General features: G+C 46.2%; 1 protein-coding gene across 1 annotated transcript in view; it reads left to right on the top strand.

Moving 5' to 3' along the window:
- Nucleotides 1–22,191, top strand: part of CDH23 (cadherin related 23) — a 623,958-nt gene that overhangs the window by 333,404 nt on the left and 268,363 nt on the right. The window contains exons 10-11 of the mRNA XM_043983602.1: nucleotides 5,910–6,022; nucleotides 8,865–9,053. Of these exons, the coding sequence (XP_043839537.1) occupies nucleotides 5,910–6,022; nucleotides 8,865–9,053 (302 nt within the window). The remainder of the gene's footprint in view (nucleotides 1–5,909; nucleotides 6,023–8,864; nucleotides 9,054–22,191) is intronic.

Consider the following 22,191-nt stretch of genomic DNA (forward strand, 5'->3'; position numbering starts at 1 on the left):
ATTCTAGTGAATAAGGTTGTATTCTCCTCCCCCCCACTGCCCTCCCCATACACACACACACCCCTCCACCACTCACATACATGCACTTAGAACAACTCCCTAGTTTTGTACTTTCTTTTGCCCTCTATCTTGCCTACCTAAGGGGAGCTAAATGCTCAGGCCTCTTGGAGGTGGGGGCTACATTAGGAAGAGAAAAACTCCCCTTCCCAAAATGCAGCGCCTTGCCTAGATGCTTGGAGTCATGATTTCCCAGAATCCTTAGAGCTGGGACTGAATTTTTAGAGAACACTCCTCACCCTTATTTCAGCAGGGTACCCTGCCCTTCCCCAGCTATGAAACCCACCCCAGGGCATCGAGTATCTAAAAGGAAAGTTTCCCTTCTGCTCAGGGGTGGAGGCTGAGCAGGTGAAAAGCGGCAGAAGGGAGGGGAACTAGGAGGGGGACTGCTAGCACCTCCAGTCTCTACCCCCATGGGATTTGGGTAAAAGAATGCCTTAGGCCAGGAGCAGCGAGTATCAGCGGTGTCACTTTCCAAGTTAGAAATAAAAACCAGCTTGCGTTGCTACAGGGCCAGCTGCCCCTTGGGGATGGGGATGAGGGACATCCAGGCCTTGAGGCAGGGGGCTTCCACCCGCCAAGCTATCATATCTCCTCTGTTTCTATATGGCAGTTTAACCCAGTAGATGAGGGCATAATCACACTCTTGGCCTCGCTGGCCAAGGTTCTGAATGTGATTTGTAGCTTATAGGACCAGAGGACCAACTTTTTCATTTTAAACATGAGGAAACCAGGGGCCATAGAAGTTGGGACTTACCCAAGGTCACATATCTATTAAGTGTCAAATCTGGGACTGAAACCCAGATTCTCTGACCACAATTCCGGCAAGCTGCAGGCTTGGAGTCAGGAAGACCTGGGTTCAAATCCAGCTTCAGACATTTATCAGCTGTGAGACCCCGGACAAGTCACTTAGTCTCTGTTTGCCTCAGTGTCTTTAAGTGTAAAATGAGGTTAATAATAGCACCCACCTCATAGGATTGTTGTGAGAATCAAATGTACATTTTGTCTATGGTTCTTTGAATGTTGTCTCCCCCCTCTTTAAGGATGGGAAAAGTGTTTTGCCTTTCTTTGTCTCTCCAGAATTTAGCATAGTGCCTGGCAAAAATAGTAGGTGCTCAATAAATGTTCATTTCAGGGGCAGCTAGGTGGTGCAGTGGATAAAGCACCAACATTTGATCAGAAGGACCTGAGTTCAAATCCTGCCTCAGACACTTGATACTTGCTAGCTGTGTGACCCTGGGCAAGTCACTTAACCCTAATTGCCCCACAAAATGGATAGATAGATAGATAGATAGATAGATAGATAGATAGATAGATAGATAGATAGATAGATAGATAGATAGATAGATAGATAGATAGATGGATGGATGGATGGATGGATGGATGGATGGATGGATAGATAGATAGATAGATAGATAGATAGATAGATAGATAGATAGATAGATAGATAAATAAATAAATAAATAAATAAATAAATGCTCATTTCCTTCCTACCATCCTACCTTTATCCTTCCCTCTCTTCCATCTTCCTTCTCTTCCTCTCTCCCTCCCATCCTCCCATCCTTCCCTCCTTCCTTCCATCCTCCCTCCCTCCCTTCCTAACCTTCCTTCCTTCCTTCCTTCCTTCCTTCCTTCCTTCCTAACCTTCCTTCCTTCCTTCTCTTCCTTCCATCCTTCCTTCCTTCCATCCTTCCTTTCTCCCTTCCTCCCTTCCTTTCCTCCCTCCCTTCCTTCATTTTCTTCTTTCCTTTCCTTCCATCCATCCATCCTTCCTTCCTTCCATCCTCCCTTCCTTTCTCCCTCCCTCCCTTCCTTCCTTCCTTTCCTTCCTCCCTCCCTCCCTTCTTTCCTCCCTCCCTTCCTTCATTCCTTTGTTCCTTCCTTCCTTCCTTTTGTGTGTTCTGCAGTTGTAGCCTAAACCCATGTGTTTGCATATACAGAATCACAGAAGGTCAGAGCTGGAAGGAACTATGGAGATCATCTATTCCAACCCATTAATTTTACAAATGAGGAAATTGAGGCTCAGAAAGAGGAAGCAGTTTGTTCGCAGCTGGTGTCAGAGCTAAGGCTAGAACCTAGGTCTCCTACCCCATGTCTTTTCCTGCCACACCTGCAAATGTGTGTCCTCTATCAGACCAGGTGGGAGCAGGGGAGTAGTTTGATGGCAGCTCATCCCAGTAATGGAAAAATAACTCAAAATTGAGGTCCCCACTATGATCAGATTGGTGGCATCATCTTCATATACTAAGGATGTCATTTTTTTGCATTTTTTTCATCTCTCTCCCTCTTCTTGTCTATGCATCAGAAAACTATGCAGTACCTTTTTTCAGACACTGTAAGCTAGACATGGTACACAGTGAATTAGACTCAGGGCCCTGCCTACTGTGTCAGACACATCACATGGGTGAGCAGGTCAAGGGCATTCAAACGTGATTAAACAAATAGCCAAATACACAAACCAGGCCAGGCAGAATGCTTACTCCCAGGACCCACGCATGGCCGGTGCTCATTTTCCCCAAGAATGTAAACACCTTGAAGTAAGTAACTGTCTCACTCTTGTCTGTGTCCCTCCAGTGCCTAGCACAGTTCCTGGCACATAGTAGATGACTAATAAATGCTTATTGATTAAGTGATTGACTGATGGAAGTTTTACATTATTACATTCATGTTATGTACTTCAGGGTGAAAAGTTAATTAAGAGACTGAGCACCTCCCACTCCCAGGTTGAAAAGAACCAAGAATATCTGTCACTTCTGCTCTTGACAATCTGAGAAGGTTTCATGGAGGCAGTGGGATCTCAAAATATATTTGAGTTATATAAGGGAAATGACTTAGAAGATCCAGTACAACCCCATCTTCTCTGTTTCTCTGTGTTTCTATGCCTTTCTGTCTCTCTCTGTCTCTGTCTCTCTCTGTCTCTGTGGATCTGACTCTGCATGTATCTCTGTCTGTCTCTGTGTGTGTCTCTCGGTCTCTCGGTCTCTCGGTCTCTTTGTCTCTGTCTCTCTGTTGTCTCTGTATCTCTCTGTCTCTCTCTATCTCTTTCTCTGTCTCTCTGTCTCTGTCTCTCTCTGTCTCTCTTTGTCTCTCTCTGTCTCTTTCTCTGTCTGTCTGTCGCTATCTCTGTCTCTCTCTCAATTGAAAAGATTTCAGTGCACAATAAATAAGGCTTGTTACACAGAGAAACTTCATTCACTGTGAGGATTCCATCCTCAAGTGAGAGGTTCTGATCCCTCAATGCAATTCAGTGCATCAAACATTTAAGTACATATTCTGTTCAGACACCATGATCCCTTCCCAGTCGGAGAAGTCATCATGTAAAAGCCTCACCCCCACCCACCCAAAGTATTCCCTGAGTTGGGCCAACATTTGTTAGTCTGCCCTTCACCGTGTGATTGCTGCCCCTTCTCTCCCTTTCTGTGGGGTATTGAGTCTGCTCTGTCCCCTCCCCAAGCCTCTGGGTTGTATTCATGCCAGTTCATTAGTGGGGATAGTTTGTAGGTGACAGCTCAGTGAGTCAGATGCATAGGCCAGGGAGTTAGTCTCTTTCCATTAGACAGGTGACTGTGGCTGGTGGCAGGGGAACTATTCAGAGACTAAAGTGTAAGAAATAACAGGTCGTGTGTGAGGGATGGGTGTGGCAGAGTGTCTGGGGGTAGGTGGATGTGTGAGGCAGTGGGTGTTGGTAAAGACATCCAGAGGGGGGTATATGGGTGTGGGGGTGGAGCTGTGCATGTGGGTCTGCTAAGGAACATGTGTGTCTTTTGGATGGTGGGTGGCTATGTGTCCGTGAGATCAGCCCCCTCTTCCTCAGCCTATAAGGAATGAAGAATCAGGTCTGGGCTATATCAAAGCTAGGTCCCCTGGCCAGTTCTGCAAACATTGATTGTAACATCAAATCTCCCCCTGTGAGGGGACCTGGAAGCAGGGGAAGGGGCCTTGTTTGTTCAGCTGGTTTCCTGTTGTGCAATTTCATTAATAAGCCTCAAGCCCACAGACAGGGAGTCACTCTGGGGCCAGGCCCCTCAGATAGTTAACAAGCCTCAGACAATTAACTTGGATCCTGTGGGGACTGGAGACACCTAAAAGAGGAAGAAAATATGGCACAAGGCATTTGGGAAACTGATCACTTCCCAAAGTCTTGACCAGTGGGACCTACAGGGCCTCAACACCCCTCTCCCCCTGCCCAGTTAGACAACTCAGCTGACTTTCCAGCCGGCTTCTCATATATATCCTCCTCCCCAGCTGCAGAATACCTGGATGACGTCCCAACTGTGGGCAGCCTTTCTTTTCTTAGCCCTTATTCACTCCTGCCCCATGGCTCAGCACCTCCAAGCCAAGAGAACAATGACCCAGTCCCTCTCCCCAGCTTGAACAAATCCTGAAGTGTGGCTGATACCTTGGGAGTGCAGGAAGGGGGTGGAGGAAAGAGAGATCCAGGGTACTGGGCTTATCACCTCAGTGCCTTGTCAACTTTGTGCCCTTTCTCTGGCTGTGCCCCAGGCCTGGGACTCTCTCTCCCCTCCCCTCTGTCCCCTGGCTTCTTTCAAGACCTAGCTCAGAGGCTACCTTCTGTGAGAAGTCTTTTCTGCAGTGCTCTGAGATTCCCTGAGATCACTTTCCATTGCCACTCGATTTTGTATGTATGATTTTTTTTCCATGTTGCCTCCCATTAGACTGTGAGCTCCTTGAGGGCAGGGCCTGTGTTTTTACCTTTCTTTACATCCCCAGCACTTAGCCCAGTTCCCGGCACATAGTAGGTGCTTAATAAATGTTTGTTGAGGCATCACAATCTCTTCATGCAGCGGGGGGCTAGAAGCAACTTGGAAAATCTTAGAAGAGCCATTGTTAAATTTTTAGTATGAGCATATACATGGCATGAACACAAATGCTACAAATCAGGGCTTGATTTATTGCTCTGTTGATTGACTAGACTTTTAAAGTATCATTAATAATTCAGATTAAACTTGACGAAAAATGCTTGTTGACTGACCGACATAGTGTGCAAAGATGTCTTGGCTACAGTTTATGATTTGAACTGAGATCTAAATCCAGCCCGTGGTCATAGAAGGTTTCCAGACCAGAGTTCCTTGGAGCTGCCTCTACCGTTAAAATCACTGGAGAATGGTTCTGAGCATCCCCAATAGCCCCTGCAGCAGGACAACAGGGCTCACCCCTACAACCCTTAAACTTGGGGTTCCACCTAAGGAGTAGTGACTTGGAAGAAAGATCCATTTGTCCTGCCGGGCCTGAGAGGAATGAACTTGGAACAAAGGGTGGGATTTTCAAAGAAGCAAATTTAGGCTTGATCTAAGAAAAAAAATCCCAGTTGTTAAAGGTGTTCACAAGTTCTGTGGGCTGCCTCAGGAGGAAGTGAGCTCCTCCCTCTTGGTGGAAGTCTTCAAGCCCAGGCTGGCTAGAGATGATAGAGAAGATTCTTGATCAGGTACAGCTGGGGAGTAATTGGCTTCTGAGATCATGTTGGACTGTGTGATTCTGTGACTCGTGTGAGCCAAGGGAAGAATGAGGATGTGGTGTGAAGTTTGCCAAACAAGACTTTAAAGACTAGAAGAGACAAGTTGGGGAAAATTGGGAAATAAAGTTGGTTGGGCAAGATGGGACCCAATTATAGAGGGCCTGAAAGCCAAGCACAGTTAGCTTAATTTCATGTTAAAAGCAATAGGGAGTCTCTGTAGGTTGTAGAGCAGGGGAATAACCTAACCACATTATTTTCCATAGGAAACAAGTTGTTCCCTGGAGAGATGAGCAGCAGAAATCACTTAACTTTTTTGTAGCTCCCAGGTAACTTGAGTTCAATGCCTTTTTTGCTAATAGCAGTTGGTCTCTTCCAGGTAACACCAACAGCATCTTTGCCCTGGACTACATCAGTGGAGCACTAACCCTCAATGGTGTGCTGGACCGGGAAAACCCTCTGTATAGCCATGGCTTCATCCTTACAGTGAAGGTAAGAGGAGCCACTCCCTAACCCCGGGGCAGGGGGGGGGGGTGTGCCATGGGAGTCCCCTTCTAAATCCAGGGCTGATCCACCCAGAAGGGTGGATCTTCTTGCTCCCTCCATTGGAAAAAGGAGAGAGAGCAGGGTATAGGGGAAGGAGGCCCAGGCTTTGAATCTGAACACCCATGTTCTCATTCCTGGACTGGCTATGTGACCAGGGATGGGACATTTCAGCTCTGGGAGCCTCAGTTTCCCCATATGTAAAATGTCGAGAATAATACTTGCACTCACGTGACAGTCATGGGGGAAGCACTTTGTAAGTCAACAGACTGAGCAAGCCCTTACTGTTCATGTCACCTCATTGCTCCTGATCTATGAAAGGAGGGAGCTGGGCAGGAGAACCTCAGAGGTTCTTGCTCTAAATCCAATGATCCTGTTCCCCACCCAGATGGAATTCGCACCCTGTCCCATCCAACTCACGTGAAGGACTCTTTGGTGGATTGGAGCTATATGGACTGGAGGTTTGGGTTCCTGAGAATTGAGTCCTTAAAAGACGGAGTCAGGCAGGCTAGGCCCAAATCCCGTCTCTCTCCCAGAATTACTGGATGGTTCAGGGCAAGTCAATGAGCCTTTTTTTAATGACCAGAATTTTGGTTTCATTGCTAGAAGGAATTCCTGGGTCAGAACTCCCTCTACCAAAGTAGTCTGTGCCTGAGATGCTTCTCTTAGTCATCTGAGGCACCCGGATATGAGACAAGGGATGCAGCCAGTGTGTGCCAGAGGTGGGAGGAGTCAGGGAGACCTAGTTCTGATCCTGCCTGAGATACTTAGCAGCTGTGTGACCCATTTGACAAGGGAGGGAGAAGACAAACATTAATTAAGCACCTGCTGTGTGCCTCACACTGTGCTAAGTGCTTTATTGATCCTCGGAACAACCCTGTGAGGTAGGTGCTATAATTATGCCCATTTTACAATTGAGGAAACTGAAGCAGAGTGATTAAGTGACTTGCTGAGGGTCCCACGTTAGTATGGGTCTGAGCTAGGATTTGAACTCAGGTCATCTTGACTCCAGGTTCTATCCATTTCACCATGAATACTCCAGCCCTCTCTTCTCTAGGCTATCCATTCCCAATTCTTTTGACCATACCTCATATGGCATGCTCCCAAAGCCCTCTGTTGTCATGGCTGCCCCAGCCTGGATCACCATCTGTCCTAAAAGTTGGTGCCTTGACACAGCGATGTGAGATCTGACCTACCTAGCAAGGGCTGCCTGCCTGCTCGCTCCTTGGCCTCTAGACCTTTCCTAGTGGTATCCAAGGTCAGATTAGCTAGGATTGGGCTGCCATATTGGACTGTTTGCTCAGATTCAATCCAAGTCAACAAATGGGCCTCAGACACCAACTAAGTGCCAGCACCATGCTAGGCATTGGCGATAACAAAGACAAAAACAACATACTTCCTACCCTCAGAGAGCCTGCTGTGCATTAAAACACTCCGATAGTTTTCCAGACAAAATGCTATCTACTTTGTCCCATTTCTGTCTCCGGACCCCTCTCAAGTCAGGTTGCACAGTGGCTAGAGTGCCAGGCCTAGGGTCAGGAAGACCTGGGTTCGAATCTCACCTCTGAAACCAACTAGCTGTGAGACCCTGGGAAAGTCATTAATCTCTGCCTCAGTTTCCTTATCTGTAGAATGGGGCTAATAATAGCACCTACCTTCCAGGGCTGTCATGAGGATCAAATGAGATAAGATTATAAAGTTCTTAGCACAGGGCCTGGTACATAGTAAGCACTGTATAAATGTTAGCTATTATTATTATTAATAACCTGTTACAAGGGGCTGAGGCACAAAGCAATCTGGGCAAGGAGGCATGAGCTAGCCAGAAGATGGGGGAGCAGAGTCTCCCAGGGCCCTTGGTGAGGAGAAGCGGTCAAGTGGAATGTCTAGCAGCCCAACCCCCTCCCCACTCCCCACCAATCCGTTCTCTGTTCACAACCTTCCTTTTAATTAAAATCAATATGGAGCTGAGTTTGTGGCTGGGAAACCCATTTAGGAGTATGGATCCAGCCCAGGCCACGGGGGTCCCAGGAGCTGGTGTGAGAGGGACCATTGATTGAGGAAAGAGGAAGGGGGGAGCAGCCCAAGTCAGGAAGCTCTGGGAGCAGGAAGTGACTGTATTCTAGCAGGTTGGATAGGACAACTGGCCAAATTACTACACTTAACCTCAGTCAACAAGGCCCTCTGCTAATAGCCAGCAGTCAATAAGACCTCTCCTCTCCGCTGCCCCTTTGTGCTCCTTCCTCTTCCATCAAGATGCCTTTACTATTTAACTCAACAAAGAAAGGAGTCTTTGGGTTGTTTGAGGGGGAGCAGAGGCTGAAGAGGAGACAGAGGTTTAAGAAGATAACACTATTGCAAAAAAAATCCTCTCTATACCCAGCCCTTCCCCAAAGGTCGATGGATATGGCTCTCTGCCCTACATCATACTGTTCTCCACTATTTTCGTTGCTCGGGGTCTAACTCTGCCTCCCACCCACTTCTTCCTGTCCTACAGCCTCTGAGACTATATGACAGGATTCTTTCATCACTCCCTGAATCCAGCACACCTCATGGTACTTAGCAGAGGATCTTGCTTATAGTAGACCTTTGATAAATACTTGTTGAATAGTGGCTTGCCAACAAGTCTGTGTCTCAGTTTCCCCAGCTGCCATTTTGTGAGGAGCCCCTTCCTTGATCCCAAAGGGGCCCTTATCCATGCTCTCTCCCTCTTCCTTCTCTCTTCCCTCCCTCCCTTCTTCCACATTCTTCCTATGTCTCCCCATAGCTAAAATGTAATTTCTCTGGCACTCAGGGCACAGAGCTGTATGATGACCGAACCCCATCAGATGCTTCCTGCATCACCACCTTCAACATCCTGGTCATCGATATCAACGACAATGCCCCTGAGTTCAACAGCTCCGAGTACAGTGTGGCCATCACTGAGCTGGCCCAAGTGGGCTTTGCTCTTCCCCTCTTCATCCAGGTGGTGGACAAGGATGAGGTGAGTCTTGTAGGGCAGATGCTACCCACCCCCCAAGACGTCCACATGCACCAGATTGCCTGGACCCTTTAACCACTGTTGTGTCGTGTGTGACCATGAGTGGGTTATTTGCCATCTTTGGGATTAAAGTTCCCCATAAATAAGAGAGGGGTGGTATTATGAAGATAAACACAACTTTCAGAGAAAAGACTATCTCTGAATTCCAAGGGTGTTATCATAACTGGACCATCTTCCCTACTGGAAGAACACAAAGTACAATGAAAAATAGGAGGCTTTTACATGCTTCTAAAGTTCTTTGGAAATGACGGGCAAACATTAAGAAGGCTCTGCTTGGTGTTAGAACCCTCCATCTGGGACCTAGCCCTTGTTTACTCCAGCTTCCCAGGACCCTGGGGTGGGGTTGGGAAGGTGGGAGTAGGAACAGACAGAGCCACCTTAGTTTGGTTCAGGCATCTTAAGAACAAGGCTGTTCCCAGCTCAGACTGTACATACTGTCCCCACTTTCCTTATCTTCAGGTTGAGGCTATGCGGGGTTGCTAGGTTCCCTCCCCCTGTCCTTGTTCCCTTTATCCCCTCCCGGGAGCCCATGCCTCACCTTCTGCCTGCATCTGGAGTTCCTTTGCAGCCATTGTTAATGGGACTTGTGGTTATTATCCCCACTCTTGGACCATTCCACTGAGAGAATCCATTAGATTTTCCAACCCTGAGGTGATGCTCTTCAATTACTTGTCTCGTGGGCTCCTGTGATTCTTGGCTGGCTTTTTCCCACTGCTCTCTCCTACCTGTGCCACCATCTTGCCCTCTACAGTAACTGATTATCAAGCCATCTCCCCCCAGTTCCTACCATTAACTCTTTCTTTCCACTCTAGGGGTTTATCCCCAAATAGCTTTATCCTCCATTCCTGCCTGCATTTCTCCAAACCAGACCTTGGTCCCACAGTAACAACAAATCCTGTGTAGGGACAGAAGAGAACTTTCCCCTGTCCCACCTCAAAGCCCCCAAGTAGGATGGGTAGTGTTGGGAACAACGGCATGGCCAAAGCCAGTGGGAACAGCTTTGGGATTTCCAAAATGTTAGTTTGGACAGTGTAGTTACTATCAAGTGGACCTACTTTGCATGAAAGACAAGGAAGTTACCTTTATAACCACCTCACTCTTGATAGCTATGGACTCAGATAACTCCAAATTGACCAGAGCCCAAAAAGGCCAAGGTGGCAAACTCACTCAGAGAATTTCACTGAATTTCATAAAATTCAGTTCCACAACCATTTATTAAGTGAGAACCCTGTTACTGGTCTGACTGTGCCATAAGTGCCTCCATCCTATGGGTCACAGATAAGCCAAGTGAGGGAGTGTAGATGGCTTGGCGCAAACTTATTCTCGCTATTAAAAAACTTCAAAGAACATGTGATGAGTTAATTACTAGACTTTGGTGCAAAATGCCACTGCTGGGCTACAGAGACTGCATAGAAAGATGAGGGGAAAGAGTCTTGCTTAGAAGAGACTAATAGACTGGCCCGCTAGCTGAGGCAGTTGTGTGACCCACAGCTATACCAGGAAAATTACTCATTCAATGACTTAATGAAGCTAAATGCCCTCTGAAGGGTCTTCTAGTTCTAGAACACAGAGTCAAGCACCCATTGGTTCTCAGGTCCTAGAATCACAGAATCTAGACCTCATCTACCCCAGAACAAGGATCTCCTTTACAAAGATCCAAACCTCTGTTTGCAGACCACAAGGGAGCCTGTCACCTTCCAAGGCTGCCTTCCACTTTCTAAAACCAGTCTTTATGTATATAACAACTTATGTATATTATCTCATTTGACCTTCAGCCTCTGAGGTAGGTGCTATCATTCATTATCTGCATTTTACAGACTGAGGATGATAAAGGTCAAGTGACTTGTCCAGGGTCATACAGGTAGTAAGTATCTGAAGCCAAATTTGAACTTGGCTCTCCCTGACTCCAGGTTCTGAGTTCTATCTACTGTACCACTTGAGCTGGAAGGGATGACAGAGGCCACCTAGTCCAATGTTCTCATTATACAGATAAGCTGCAGTGAAGTAACTGGTCCAAGGTCACATGGGTAATAAGCATCCGAGATGGGATTGGAACCCAAATCCCAATTCCAGAGTTCTTTCCACTATGCCACACTGCTTCCTGGCTTCCTTTCCCAAGTCCATCCTCCCAGAAGAGCTAGATGCCCTTGGTCGAAGCCCCATGAGTAACTTTCCTCCCCCTCTTCTTCTCTACTGAGACTGAAGCACCAGCAGCTGGCAGGTGGAAGGACAGAGAGAGAGAGCCCAACCACAACCCATTCATATAATGTCGTAGTCATGATTCAAGAATCCCAAAGGAAAGTGTGCCCATAACCCATCTCTATGAGCCACTTTGGCCTTTTCCTTGGCAGAGAGCTAAGGGTCATGGCAAGCCAGTCTCTTTGCCTGCCCCTATCCTTAAGGCTTTCTCACCAGCAGTGCTAGGTTGGGGGGCCCACTGACCCTTTTCCCCTCTCCCTGGGATCTTAATTTTCTTGGGTGTGTTCTGTTTGGCCTCTTGGGCCTTCCCTGGGTCTGCTCTCTTGCCCCCTCCCGCCCCCCTGGGAACAGAATTGCTCACAGTCACATTCTTTCCCAGCTGAACCACAGGCAGTAAATGTTGTTCTGCTTGGGTGGGGTATGGATTATTGCTCTTCTTATTATTGTTTGCTTTAATCATCCTGAAAGCAACTGATGGCTAAACACAAAAATGGAGAGAGGCAAGGCTACCTGGTGGATAGAGCCTTGCTGAACGTATAGTCAAGAGGACCCAGCTTCAAATTTTTCCCCAGCTACTTAATGACCCTGTGAGCTGAGGCAACTTGCTTTGCCTGTGTGAGCCTCAATTTTCCTCATCTATAAAGTTTGTATTACTTAGTAACCCCTCCCTCACAGGGGCGGTATAAGGATTGATGGGATAATATGGGCAAAGTGCTTTGCAAACCTTGAAGCAGCCTGTGATAGTCTCTTCTGGATCTTGCAGATGCCCCAGGGGAAGAATCAGGAATGACCTGAGCAATAGAGTCAGAGCAGGTACGGGAGAGGGGCAGGAACGGGCAGAAAGATGAGGCCTTTGTTCTAAATATTTAGAATGGTTTCCCATTATCCATCATTTTATATTATCCATTGGCTGCTCTTTTCCATCGGGGTCTTAGAGAGTTGTCTGGGGCACTGAGAAGTTATTACATGGCACTGAAGCCCCTAAATGGATAAGTGCAGTCATGGCGATGGGCCATGCTGAATTTAAAGTCATGAAGACCTGATTTCAAACCCTGCCTCAGACTCTGCCTAGCTGTGTCTCCCTGGGCAAGTCACCTCACCTCTGTGGGCCTCTATTTCCTCATCTGTCAAATGAATGGGGTTGGAAGTATTGACCTCCAAGGTCCCTTCCAGGATCTGTCATTTGCTCAGGGTCTCAGAAAACAGCATGTGTCAGAGGCAGGACCGAACCCAAGTCCTCCTGACTCCAAGGCCCATTTTTTATCTGATGTAGTCTCTCTTCTTTCTTCATTGTCTCCTTTTCTCCATGCCTCTCAGTGGCATGTTTGCCACTATCCTTCAGAATAGCATTAGGAGGCAAGGCCAGTGGACTTGGATCATCTCCCCTCCATAGAGGACCAGAGCCAAGGTACCACGGCTGCCTCCACTCTGAGAATGGGAACCGTACCCCAAAGACCTGACCAACTTTTTGCTCTAGGTCCCAGGCTCCACAAAAGACTGTCTCTAAATCACCCTGGACAGCAGAGGGGCCTTGGCTCCTCCATGTAGCCAGGACAAGAGATTTCCCAGCCTCCCTCTCATTAGGAAGAGCTTCCCACCCCACCTAAGTTTCTCATAGTTTCTCTCTTTTTCCTTTTGTTTTTCCTTAATGAAGGCAGAAAACCCTGATTTTCTGACTAATAAACCTTTATAAACCCAAAGGCTCTTCTGAAGTTATCCTCAAGAGAAGAGAAATTGTCCTAGCACCCCGTGGTGCTGATAGAAATTCTACATCTTCTACTTCCAAAGGTCAGGACTTAACAGGGTTTGGGCGATAGGGAAAGTGTGATTAGTGTTTTAGCCACTGATCTTGGCATTCTGGAATAGTACATGCCAGTCTAATTCAGATACTCACCAAGACCAGACGACTCAGCAGCTCAGTGCTCAAGTATTTTTTTTGAATTTTTTAGAAGATAAAATTACATTTTAATAAAGGGAGAAGGGGAAAAGACACCCAAACACTGAATGTTCAGACATCCTCCAAGCTGGGGGGGGAAGGGGAGAGGGGGAAGGATGTTTCTATGGATTCTCCCACCCCACCCCACCCCCGTCAGTGCTAGGGTCTTAACCAGGTGTCCACCAACCCCTAAGGATTCCATGGATTCGTTTCAAAGGGCCCATGAACTTCAGTGGGAAAAAAGTCATTTTTATTTTCACTCACCTCTAAATGAAACTTAGCATTTCCCTTAATTATTTGAAAACACTATTCTGAGAAGGGACCAGAGACTTCACCAGATTGACTGCCAGGGGGATCCCTTATACAGATGGCACACAAAGGACTAAGAATCCTTTGTTTCATGAAGTGAAGACTGACCCAACATTCAGGAGCCCCAGAATTTAGTCTTGCTTCTGCCACTCACTAGCTGGGTGTATCTGTGTACATCATTTTTCCCTCTCCAGGACTCAGTTTATCCATCTAGAAAATTTTTTAAAATGCACTAGAATGAATCCTGAATCCTTTAGCTCTAACAATAGAGATAAAGTAGACATCATCCCCCCTCCATTTCTATTTCTATTCACTCCCCCTTGACCCTAATCCCCTGACATTCCTCCCTGTCCTGCAGCTCCCTCCCCAGGGTCACCCACACCACTACTGCCTTTCTCACATACAAGCAAGAGTAAAACTTCCCTAACTACCCTTTTCATCCCCCCTCAGGACCCTCTGCATAGTTCTTCTGCCAGCCCAGGAATGGCGCCTTTTATTCCTTTCTTAATACCTACTTCAAAAAGGCTCCAAGGTATGATGCTTTTCAGCAGTGTGCCATTTGTAAAAGCTGCTTGGAGGATGGACGATAAGGAGGAATCAGGGAAGCAGAGCAGTGAGCAGAGGGAAGATGGACCCCCCCCCCCAATACAAACATAAATGTAGGAATGAAGAAGGACTTAAAATGGAAGTGACCTGAGAGGTCATCGAGCCCAATCCCCACTTTTGCAAGTGAAAAAGTGAGGCTATGAGAGGGTCATCAAGTTGGCCAAGATCACACTGCCCAGAAAGAAGACTCAGAAGCTAAGCCCTGTCTCCATCTGGTTATGTTGTAGAAAATAATCGAAGGCCTGCACAAGCCTTTGAAAATAAGAACTCTTCTGGCTATTAGTTAAGAGTCAGTCCTATCCAGGAACAGGGCAATAGTCAGTCCTATCCATGTCCACGTTAGCTCCCTTGATAGAGTGTAATCCCTTGAAGGCAAGGACTGTTTCATTTCTGTCTTTGTATCTAGCATCCAACACAGTCCCTGGCACACTTAATAAATCCTTGTTGATTGAATGATTGATTGATTGATTGATTAGAACCCATGTTCTCCAGCTCAAGGATTCTAGGGCTTAGTCATGGAATTGGGCAGTAATGAGAAGTCATCCTGGAAGCTTCAGCCCACAGAGACAGTCTCTCCTTGCCTCTATTGTGACAGGGGAAAAAAGGACAGAGGAGGGCAGAAACAAAGGCTGGGGGGAGGGGAGCTTCTCTTCTCTCAATCCAGAGGTGAACAGAGACACATCTGGCAGAAGCTAATTCAGGACTATGGTGCTTCACGCTGAAGATGACACGATTCATTTGTTTGAGGGACAAAGGGAAACACACACACACACACACACACACACACACCAACAACAAAGAGAATTAGCCAGCTCCCCAGGGAGAGAGTGCACCAAAATCAATACAGAACCAGGAGTGGGGAAAATCCCAATCTAGGATCAGGGTAGTGTTTATTGCTATCCACCTGCTTCATTTTCTATTCCCTGAGTGCTCCTACCCTGTCAGATACCCACTGTATGCAACCTCATATTTATTTAAATTTATTTCTTTCTTTTGTTGTTTTCCACCATTGGCAATCTGTCTATCCAGATCTACTTTTTACATAGTGTGTCATAAAGGCTACAGACTGCCCCCGAAGCCTCATTTCCAGTGAAATCCAGGTGCCTCTTATAGACCCTCTCCACACACTCATACCTTTCTCAACCACATCCTATTCAGTCCTAGTTCCCATAACCAGGCAAACACCACCGCCCCCATCCCCCTGAGAAGAGCTTTAGCCGCAAAACATTGATATTGGCTAACATTCTAATAATTGAAACACTTGTCACTTCTTACCACCACCCATTGGTAGAAAAGGAGGAAAGAAGAGAACCAGAGAAAGCCAGCAATTTGCCCCAGAGTCATAACAGGATATAGGCAATTGTGCTAGGATTTGAATTCCCTTCCCTGTACTGTATCCTCCAGGGTGTTGCTTGATTGGGCCCTCAAGTCACAGTTGACTCCCCATTTTATTCTTTGAGACTTTAGTGGCCAATTGCTAATCCTAGTGAAATGAAGGGTATCCATACCATCTTCCCCATCAGTTCTCCCATCCCCCACTCAGAGAATGTCAGCTCATTTGCCCAAGAAAAGCTAAGGAGAAAGAGAATCCGACTGCAAATGGGGAAAACATCTACAATGAATTCAAAGACCCTAAACACACATACACACACACACACACACACACACACACACACACACACACGCTGGGTTTTTATCATTATTCAGTATTTTTAATTATCTGAACTATTCCTATTCCTCTGTTAATGAAAGTGATAAAAAGCATTCTGTGATATAGAGAAGAGCCTGGAGAAAAAGATGGAAAAGCATTCCAGTATCTTTGCCAAGAAAACCCCAGATGGGGTCACAAAGCATCAGACATGTGCCTGAAATGACTGAACAACATGCAGAAGAGTACAGTGGGGCCCGATGGAAAGTGGACTGGTCCTACCTACATTTAAATTCCCCCTCTGACACCTACCACTTCTACCCACCACCACCACTGTATCCCACCTCAACTCCTCCCTTTTTTGCAATAATAATAATAATAACAACAACAACAACAACAACTCCTTTTAAAAAACCAGACCTGTTAATCTCTTGGTGAAAAACCAGCATTGACCAGCACACATCACCACCTTCTTTCCAACCTGTAGTCTTAGAGAGGGCATTAGGAGGTTAATGGACCTGCCCAAAATCACACGGTCAGTATGTTCAAGAAATGGCACTAAAACCCAGATCTTCCTAATGTTACATGCAATGCGCTATCCATTAGGCAACACTGCCTCTTACTAATTTTGTGCATGGGTGGAGTGAGTCCTATAATTTCTTTGAGCCTCAGTTTTTTCATCTATAATATGAGGACAGCGATGTGACATAATGGAGAGAGTCCTGGGCTTGGAGTGAGCCAAGCCTGGTTTAAGTCCCACCTGTGACACGTTTTAGCTGTGTGGTCTGGGGCAAGTCCCTTAACCCTCTCTGAGGCTCAGACAATTCTTAAAGCCTGGAAGCCATAGATGGCTCATGATATATGTTGGTGCTCCAAGAATGAACTCTAATGCAAAATTAGTATGGGCATAACCCTAAGGTAGTGCCTTGTATACAGTAGACATTTAATAGATGTTTTTGAGTTGGAAGTGCGCTGAACCCATAAAGGGCCACAGACATGAGTTATTATTGTTGGCAAGTGATTGTCACTTGTGAGGCAGGCCTTCCTCAGGCTTTTGGCGTCAGCTGACATTTCCAGGGTCTCTGCCCCCCACCGCCGTTGGAGTGCCCAAGGATAGTGTGTAGACTTCAAAGGAAATTCCATCTCTGGAAGAGAAGCCAAGGACAGAACAACAAGCCAGCCAGTACTTTCCTCCCATTAATTTCTCCCCAGTTGCCTTCACTGAAGTTCTTATTATGACAATGATAGTTGTTATTATATTTTATCTGAGGCTGCTTCCTGTTGAGTTATTTCCTCCCTGCCAACCTAAGCTGCTCCCCTTCCCCCAAGGATTATGTGGTATCCTCTGTGGTATTTCAAACACCTCCTAATTTAGCCTTATCAGAAAGTTCAATTAGCAATGCTTTTTACACGAGGCCCCAAATCATTGGTTGAGGTAGGATGCCAGACATGCTTGGCAGCCATGGTGCCCACCTCTAGCTCTTATCTATTTCTTGTGCCCAGACCCCCTGGCTCCCCGTTCCTCAATTGTACTCCCTAGCCTTGTGGCACTGAGCCAACCTTAACCTGTTTGAATTAATATTTCCCAATGACTTCTGGAGATTTTTTCTCCTCCTTTTTGAGCTGCTGGAGAAATTTCTCCACTCACCACTCTGGTAGGTCCTGTCTATGGTGCTTTGGCCATCATCCTTTCTCATCAATGGATCTCCCCTACAGAATGGTGATAGGGTTAACACTGGCACCAATAGTTGCACAGGGTTGCTGGGAGAAAAGCACTTTACAAAATGTAAAGTGCTTTATAAATTGAGTTATTGCTGTTAGAGGGGCGAGAGGATGCTAATCATGCTTCTGTAGAGTCATCTAATTTAAAAGCAGAATGCCACCAAAAAAAATGAAGAAAGATCAGAATCATCCCAGATTAGAATCATTTCTTCTCTCTCTCAAATGCCACAGTACACACCTGGGAATGTGGATTTCCATTGAGCCATCCACATTTTCTAGTCTGACTCCTCTTGGGATGGCTTGATTCTTCCCCTTGGATGGGACGATCAATTTCACACAGAAAAGTCTTTGTTCCCCAAGCTGCAGACTGTCCCCCAATCTCAGCCGGTACCATTCAAAGTTGGCACAACGGAGAGTGGGGGTTGTTTAATGCAACCCATCCCCACTACTAGAATCATTCAAAGACTGTGTCTCCCTGGTGAGAGATTTCAGAGTACTAAATTTCGGTGGCACTTAGAATTCAGGATCCCAGCTCTGTCTCTGCCCAAGGCTGACCTGAGGGTCATAGAATCGCAGAATTTTTGAGATAGAAAAGAACTTAGAAATTATCTGGTCCAAAACCCCTTATTTTAAAGCTGAGGAGGCCGAGTTCCATAAGGCAGAGGGATCTGTGGCAAAGGGACAGATAATGACATCCAATTCTCCTGCCTCGCAATTGTCTTTCCCCTGTTCCAGGGGGTCTGAGCTTTATTTGTGTCATAGACCTTTTTAGCAATCTGGTGAAGCCTCTGGACCTCTTCTCAGAAGAATTTTTATAAACACATAAAATAAAATAAAAAGAATAACAAAGAAAAACAATTATATCAAGGTGCAATTATCAAAATAATTTTTTTTTTTGGTGAGGCAATTGGGGTTAAGTGACTTTCCCAGGGTCACACAGCTAGTAAGTGTTAAGTTTCTGAGGCCGGATTTGAACTCAGGTCCTCCTGACTCCAGGGCTGGTGTTTTTAAAAACAAATTCATGGACCCCTGGGTAAGAACCTCAGCTACATCTTGAGGCTTGCTCAGAAAGGCAACTGGTTATTCCAGCAGCAGATCCCCATTCTTATAACCTCCACAAAATCTCATACCCATACCTCATTCCTACTTCTTAGTTGCCCACCTAACCCATTATTGGGGTTTGTGGATTTCTGTACTCCTTCCAAACTTTTGCCCAGGGCAATTACCCAATTTGCCACCTCCTAGTTGCACCACTGCTGAGGATAAATGGGTGTCTTTGTATATCCTGCTGGAGTAGCTAAGCACTTCTCAGCTGGGAGTTATGCTTGTGTCTATCACCCTATCACCGTGATCATGGGCTGTGAAATACCCTAATCAGCAAATAACAGGAGTATACAGATCCCTGCTGGGACAGGTGGCAAGGGCAGGAAGGAGAATGCAATCATCTCTTCTCCCCAAGCCAACTTTTCTGCTGTCCCACTGCCCCGATCTGAAAGAAAGTGGGAAATTGTGGGTGGATGATGAGAAAGGGGACTAGAAGCCCTTTAATATTATACATATTCTAATGGCAGAAATAAAATACCCAGATGTGCAGTATTTTCTCCCAAATCTGCCCCCCTTGCCCATCATGAACAACATAAGGGAAAGCCTCATCTTTGGTATTCCCAATAGTTAACCTTGGAAATAAAAGCATTCAATAACTGTGTTGGTGTACCAAGGATACCCAACAAGGAAAATGTCCAAATAAACAAACCATTAGGTTGCAATGAAGAGTGCCCATACAAACACATTCTGCTAATTTGCTAGTTGTTGATGGGCTCTAGGATAGGTTAACACCTTCTTTTTCATAGCCATCAACTAATTCCACCCTAGGGACCAAGCCAATAATAATAGCAACTCAATTATACAAGCTTTTCCAGCTGATTTGGTCCTTACTACAACCCTATGACATAAGAATTCAGAATATTATTATCCCCATCTTACAGATGAGGCTCAGAGAGACTGAGTGATCTAGGGCTCCGATCTTATCCTTTTGCCTCCTAGATAGATACACTGCTCCAGTCCTTGCTAACTTCATTTCCTTCTTGGTTTTTGACATCTTCTCATGCACACATGCACATATAAATTATGTGTATATTCTACACATTCATAGACACTTTGGAAGGGTTAGAATGGTTGAACTGGGTGGTAGCTAGGGCTTCTAAGGGACATAGAAAATCAAACAGAATTGAACAGGTGAGCTTATCAACTCTGTGTGTCTGGAGTCATTAGCCCACCATATGCAGTTGCAGTGCCAGGAGCAGGTAGGTAGTAGCACTTAATGCTGCTTGGCTCCTTGTGGAGATCAGAAGAGTTGGGAACAGTCATGAGGCTGCCCAGAATCTTTTCCATCAGAAAGAGGGACATAGATCAAAGGAGCATAGACCTAGAGCTAAAAAAGATCTTGGCATTCACCTTGTCCAACCCCAGTCAATTTTACAGTTGAGGAAACCGAGGCAAGATAGGTTAAGTAACTTTCCCAAGGTGACACAGATGCAGTATTCAGATCTAAGGCCTCTGGCTCCAAATGCAGGTATCTTTTCACTGGACCACACATTTGCTAAATTTTTTCATCCTTCCAAGTTCCCCAGGGACATCTTTCACTTGGCATTTCAGCCCTGCCCTGGAGGGATGGGGGGGTCCCAGCAGCACCTTAGGTAAGACTGAAATTATTTGATTCAGAGCCCACCAATTGTCTCCTTTTTCCAGGCTGAACCAGCCTGCTCCAATAAGAGGGTCTTTTTCAGGGAGGGTGAATTGACACTGTTGATAGGAAAAAGGTATAGCAACTGGGAATACCAAGAGAATCAGGGGAGGGGGAGGAAGTGAGTGGGATGGGGAGTTCCATGCATCTTGATATCAAAATAAGTGCAAATTAAATGCAAATAATATTAAAATTAGAGCCTTATTTTAGGGTAGGCAGTCTTAACCTGGGGACTTTTTTTTTTTATTTTGTCAGGGCAATGAGGGTTAAGTGACTTGCCCAAGATCACACAGCTAGTGAGTGTCAAGTGTCTGAGGCTGGATTTGATCTCAGGTCCTCCTGAATCCAGGGCCGGTGTTTTATTCACTGTGCCACTTAGCTGCCCCTCTCTCTCAGGTTGGGGGCAGCTAGGTGGCGCAGTGGATAGAGCACCCACCCTGGATTCAGGAGGACCTGAGTTCAAATCCAGCCTCAGACACTTGACACTTACTATCTGTGTGACCCTGGGCAAGTCACTTAACCCCAATTGCCTCACCAAAAAAAAAAAGAGAGAGAGAGAGAGAGAGAGAGAGAGAAATATTGATAACAGTACTTCAATATAATTGGCTTCATTTATAGTCCTCTGTATTTCATTTCATGTATTTAGAACTATTCCCCCAAGCAGGAGCCCATAGGCTTCTCCAGATTACTTAATGCGGTCCACAAAACAACAAAAAAATGAGGAACTCCTGCTCTAGGGCCAATGGCACAGGCACTTTTAGAAGACACAGCTCTGTTTTCTCATTCATCTCCCTTCATCTTGGGTTCTAGTCCTAGATCCTGGAATCATAGACAGAGCTAAGAGGCTCATCCCGTCCAGGCCCCTCATTTTTCATATGAGGAATCTGAGGTCTGGAGAAGCAGCTTGTGCAAGGTCACAGAGATAGGAAGTGGCAGGGCTAGAATTTAAGACCATAGTCTCTGACTCCAAAGCTAACATTCTTTCCCTCTGTGCTGTGTCCCTCTCCTTTCCTCTTTCTTTCCTTGGCATTTATGTGCCTTAGGATGCCCAACTCTGGGTCAGTGATCTTCATGCCAGTGTCCAGGCTCTCTCTGGGTGGTCACTGGAACAGGCAGGACAGGGCAGTAGAATCCACATTTAACCTGGAAGTCTGGAGACCAGAGACCTCACATCCCTCATGGCTTCCTACAGACCACAGTTGAAGTTGAGGACCAGAGAGGGCAAGAAGTCTGCCAGAGATCATGCAGTAAATCCATGGGAAAACCTTAAAAAGGACCCAAGACTCCTGATTCATATTGTCGTTGTTCTTCTTGTTATTGTTCAGTCATTTCCAACTCTTTGTGCTCCCATTTGGGGTTTTCTTGGCAAAGACACTAGGCTAGTTCGCCATTTCCTTCTCCAGATCATTGACTTGCCCAGGGTCACACAGTTAGATTTGAACTCAAACCTTCCTGACTACAGGCCCAGTTCTTTACCCACTATGCCACCTAACTGCCCTCTGGGCCTATCCCCAGCTCTGTTATGTTTTTCTGTTTCTCCAAGAAGGTGATACAAGGGGAGGGTGCTCCCAGCTCCCTCCCCACCACCCAGAGGTTTAGCTGAGATGAGCCCACCAGCGTTCCTAAAGAGGTTTGGAGTCCAGAGGAGAAAGTCCCCAGCTGAATGCAAAGTAGTGTGATTAGTGGATGGCAATTCCCCCCTTCTGATTTCCATAAGGCGTTTAGATTTCTTTGCTTTGCTACACATTCCCCTCTCTGTGGGAACAGGGAAATAGTTTTAGCATGGTAAATGGAGAGGGGCAGGCTATATGGGAACCAGAAATTCTTGACTCCATCTCTCTCTCTTTTTCCACTTTCCTGCCACACTCCAGCATCCACTTGCGGGAGGGGGGGGGGGAGGGTGTGCAGATGACGGGAG

This window comes from Dromiciops gliroides, chromosome 2 (assembly GCF_019393635.1).
Source record: "Dromiciops gliroides isolate mDroGli1 chromosome 2, mDroGli1.pri, whole genome shotgun sequence".
Taxonomy (NCBI): Eukaryota; Metazoa; Chordata; class Mammalia; order Microbiotheria; family Microbiotheriidae; genus Dromiciops; species Dromiciops gliroides.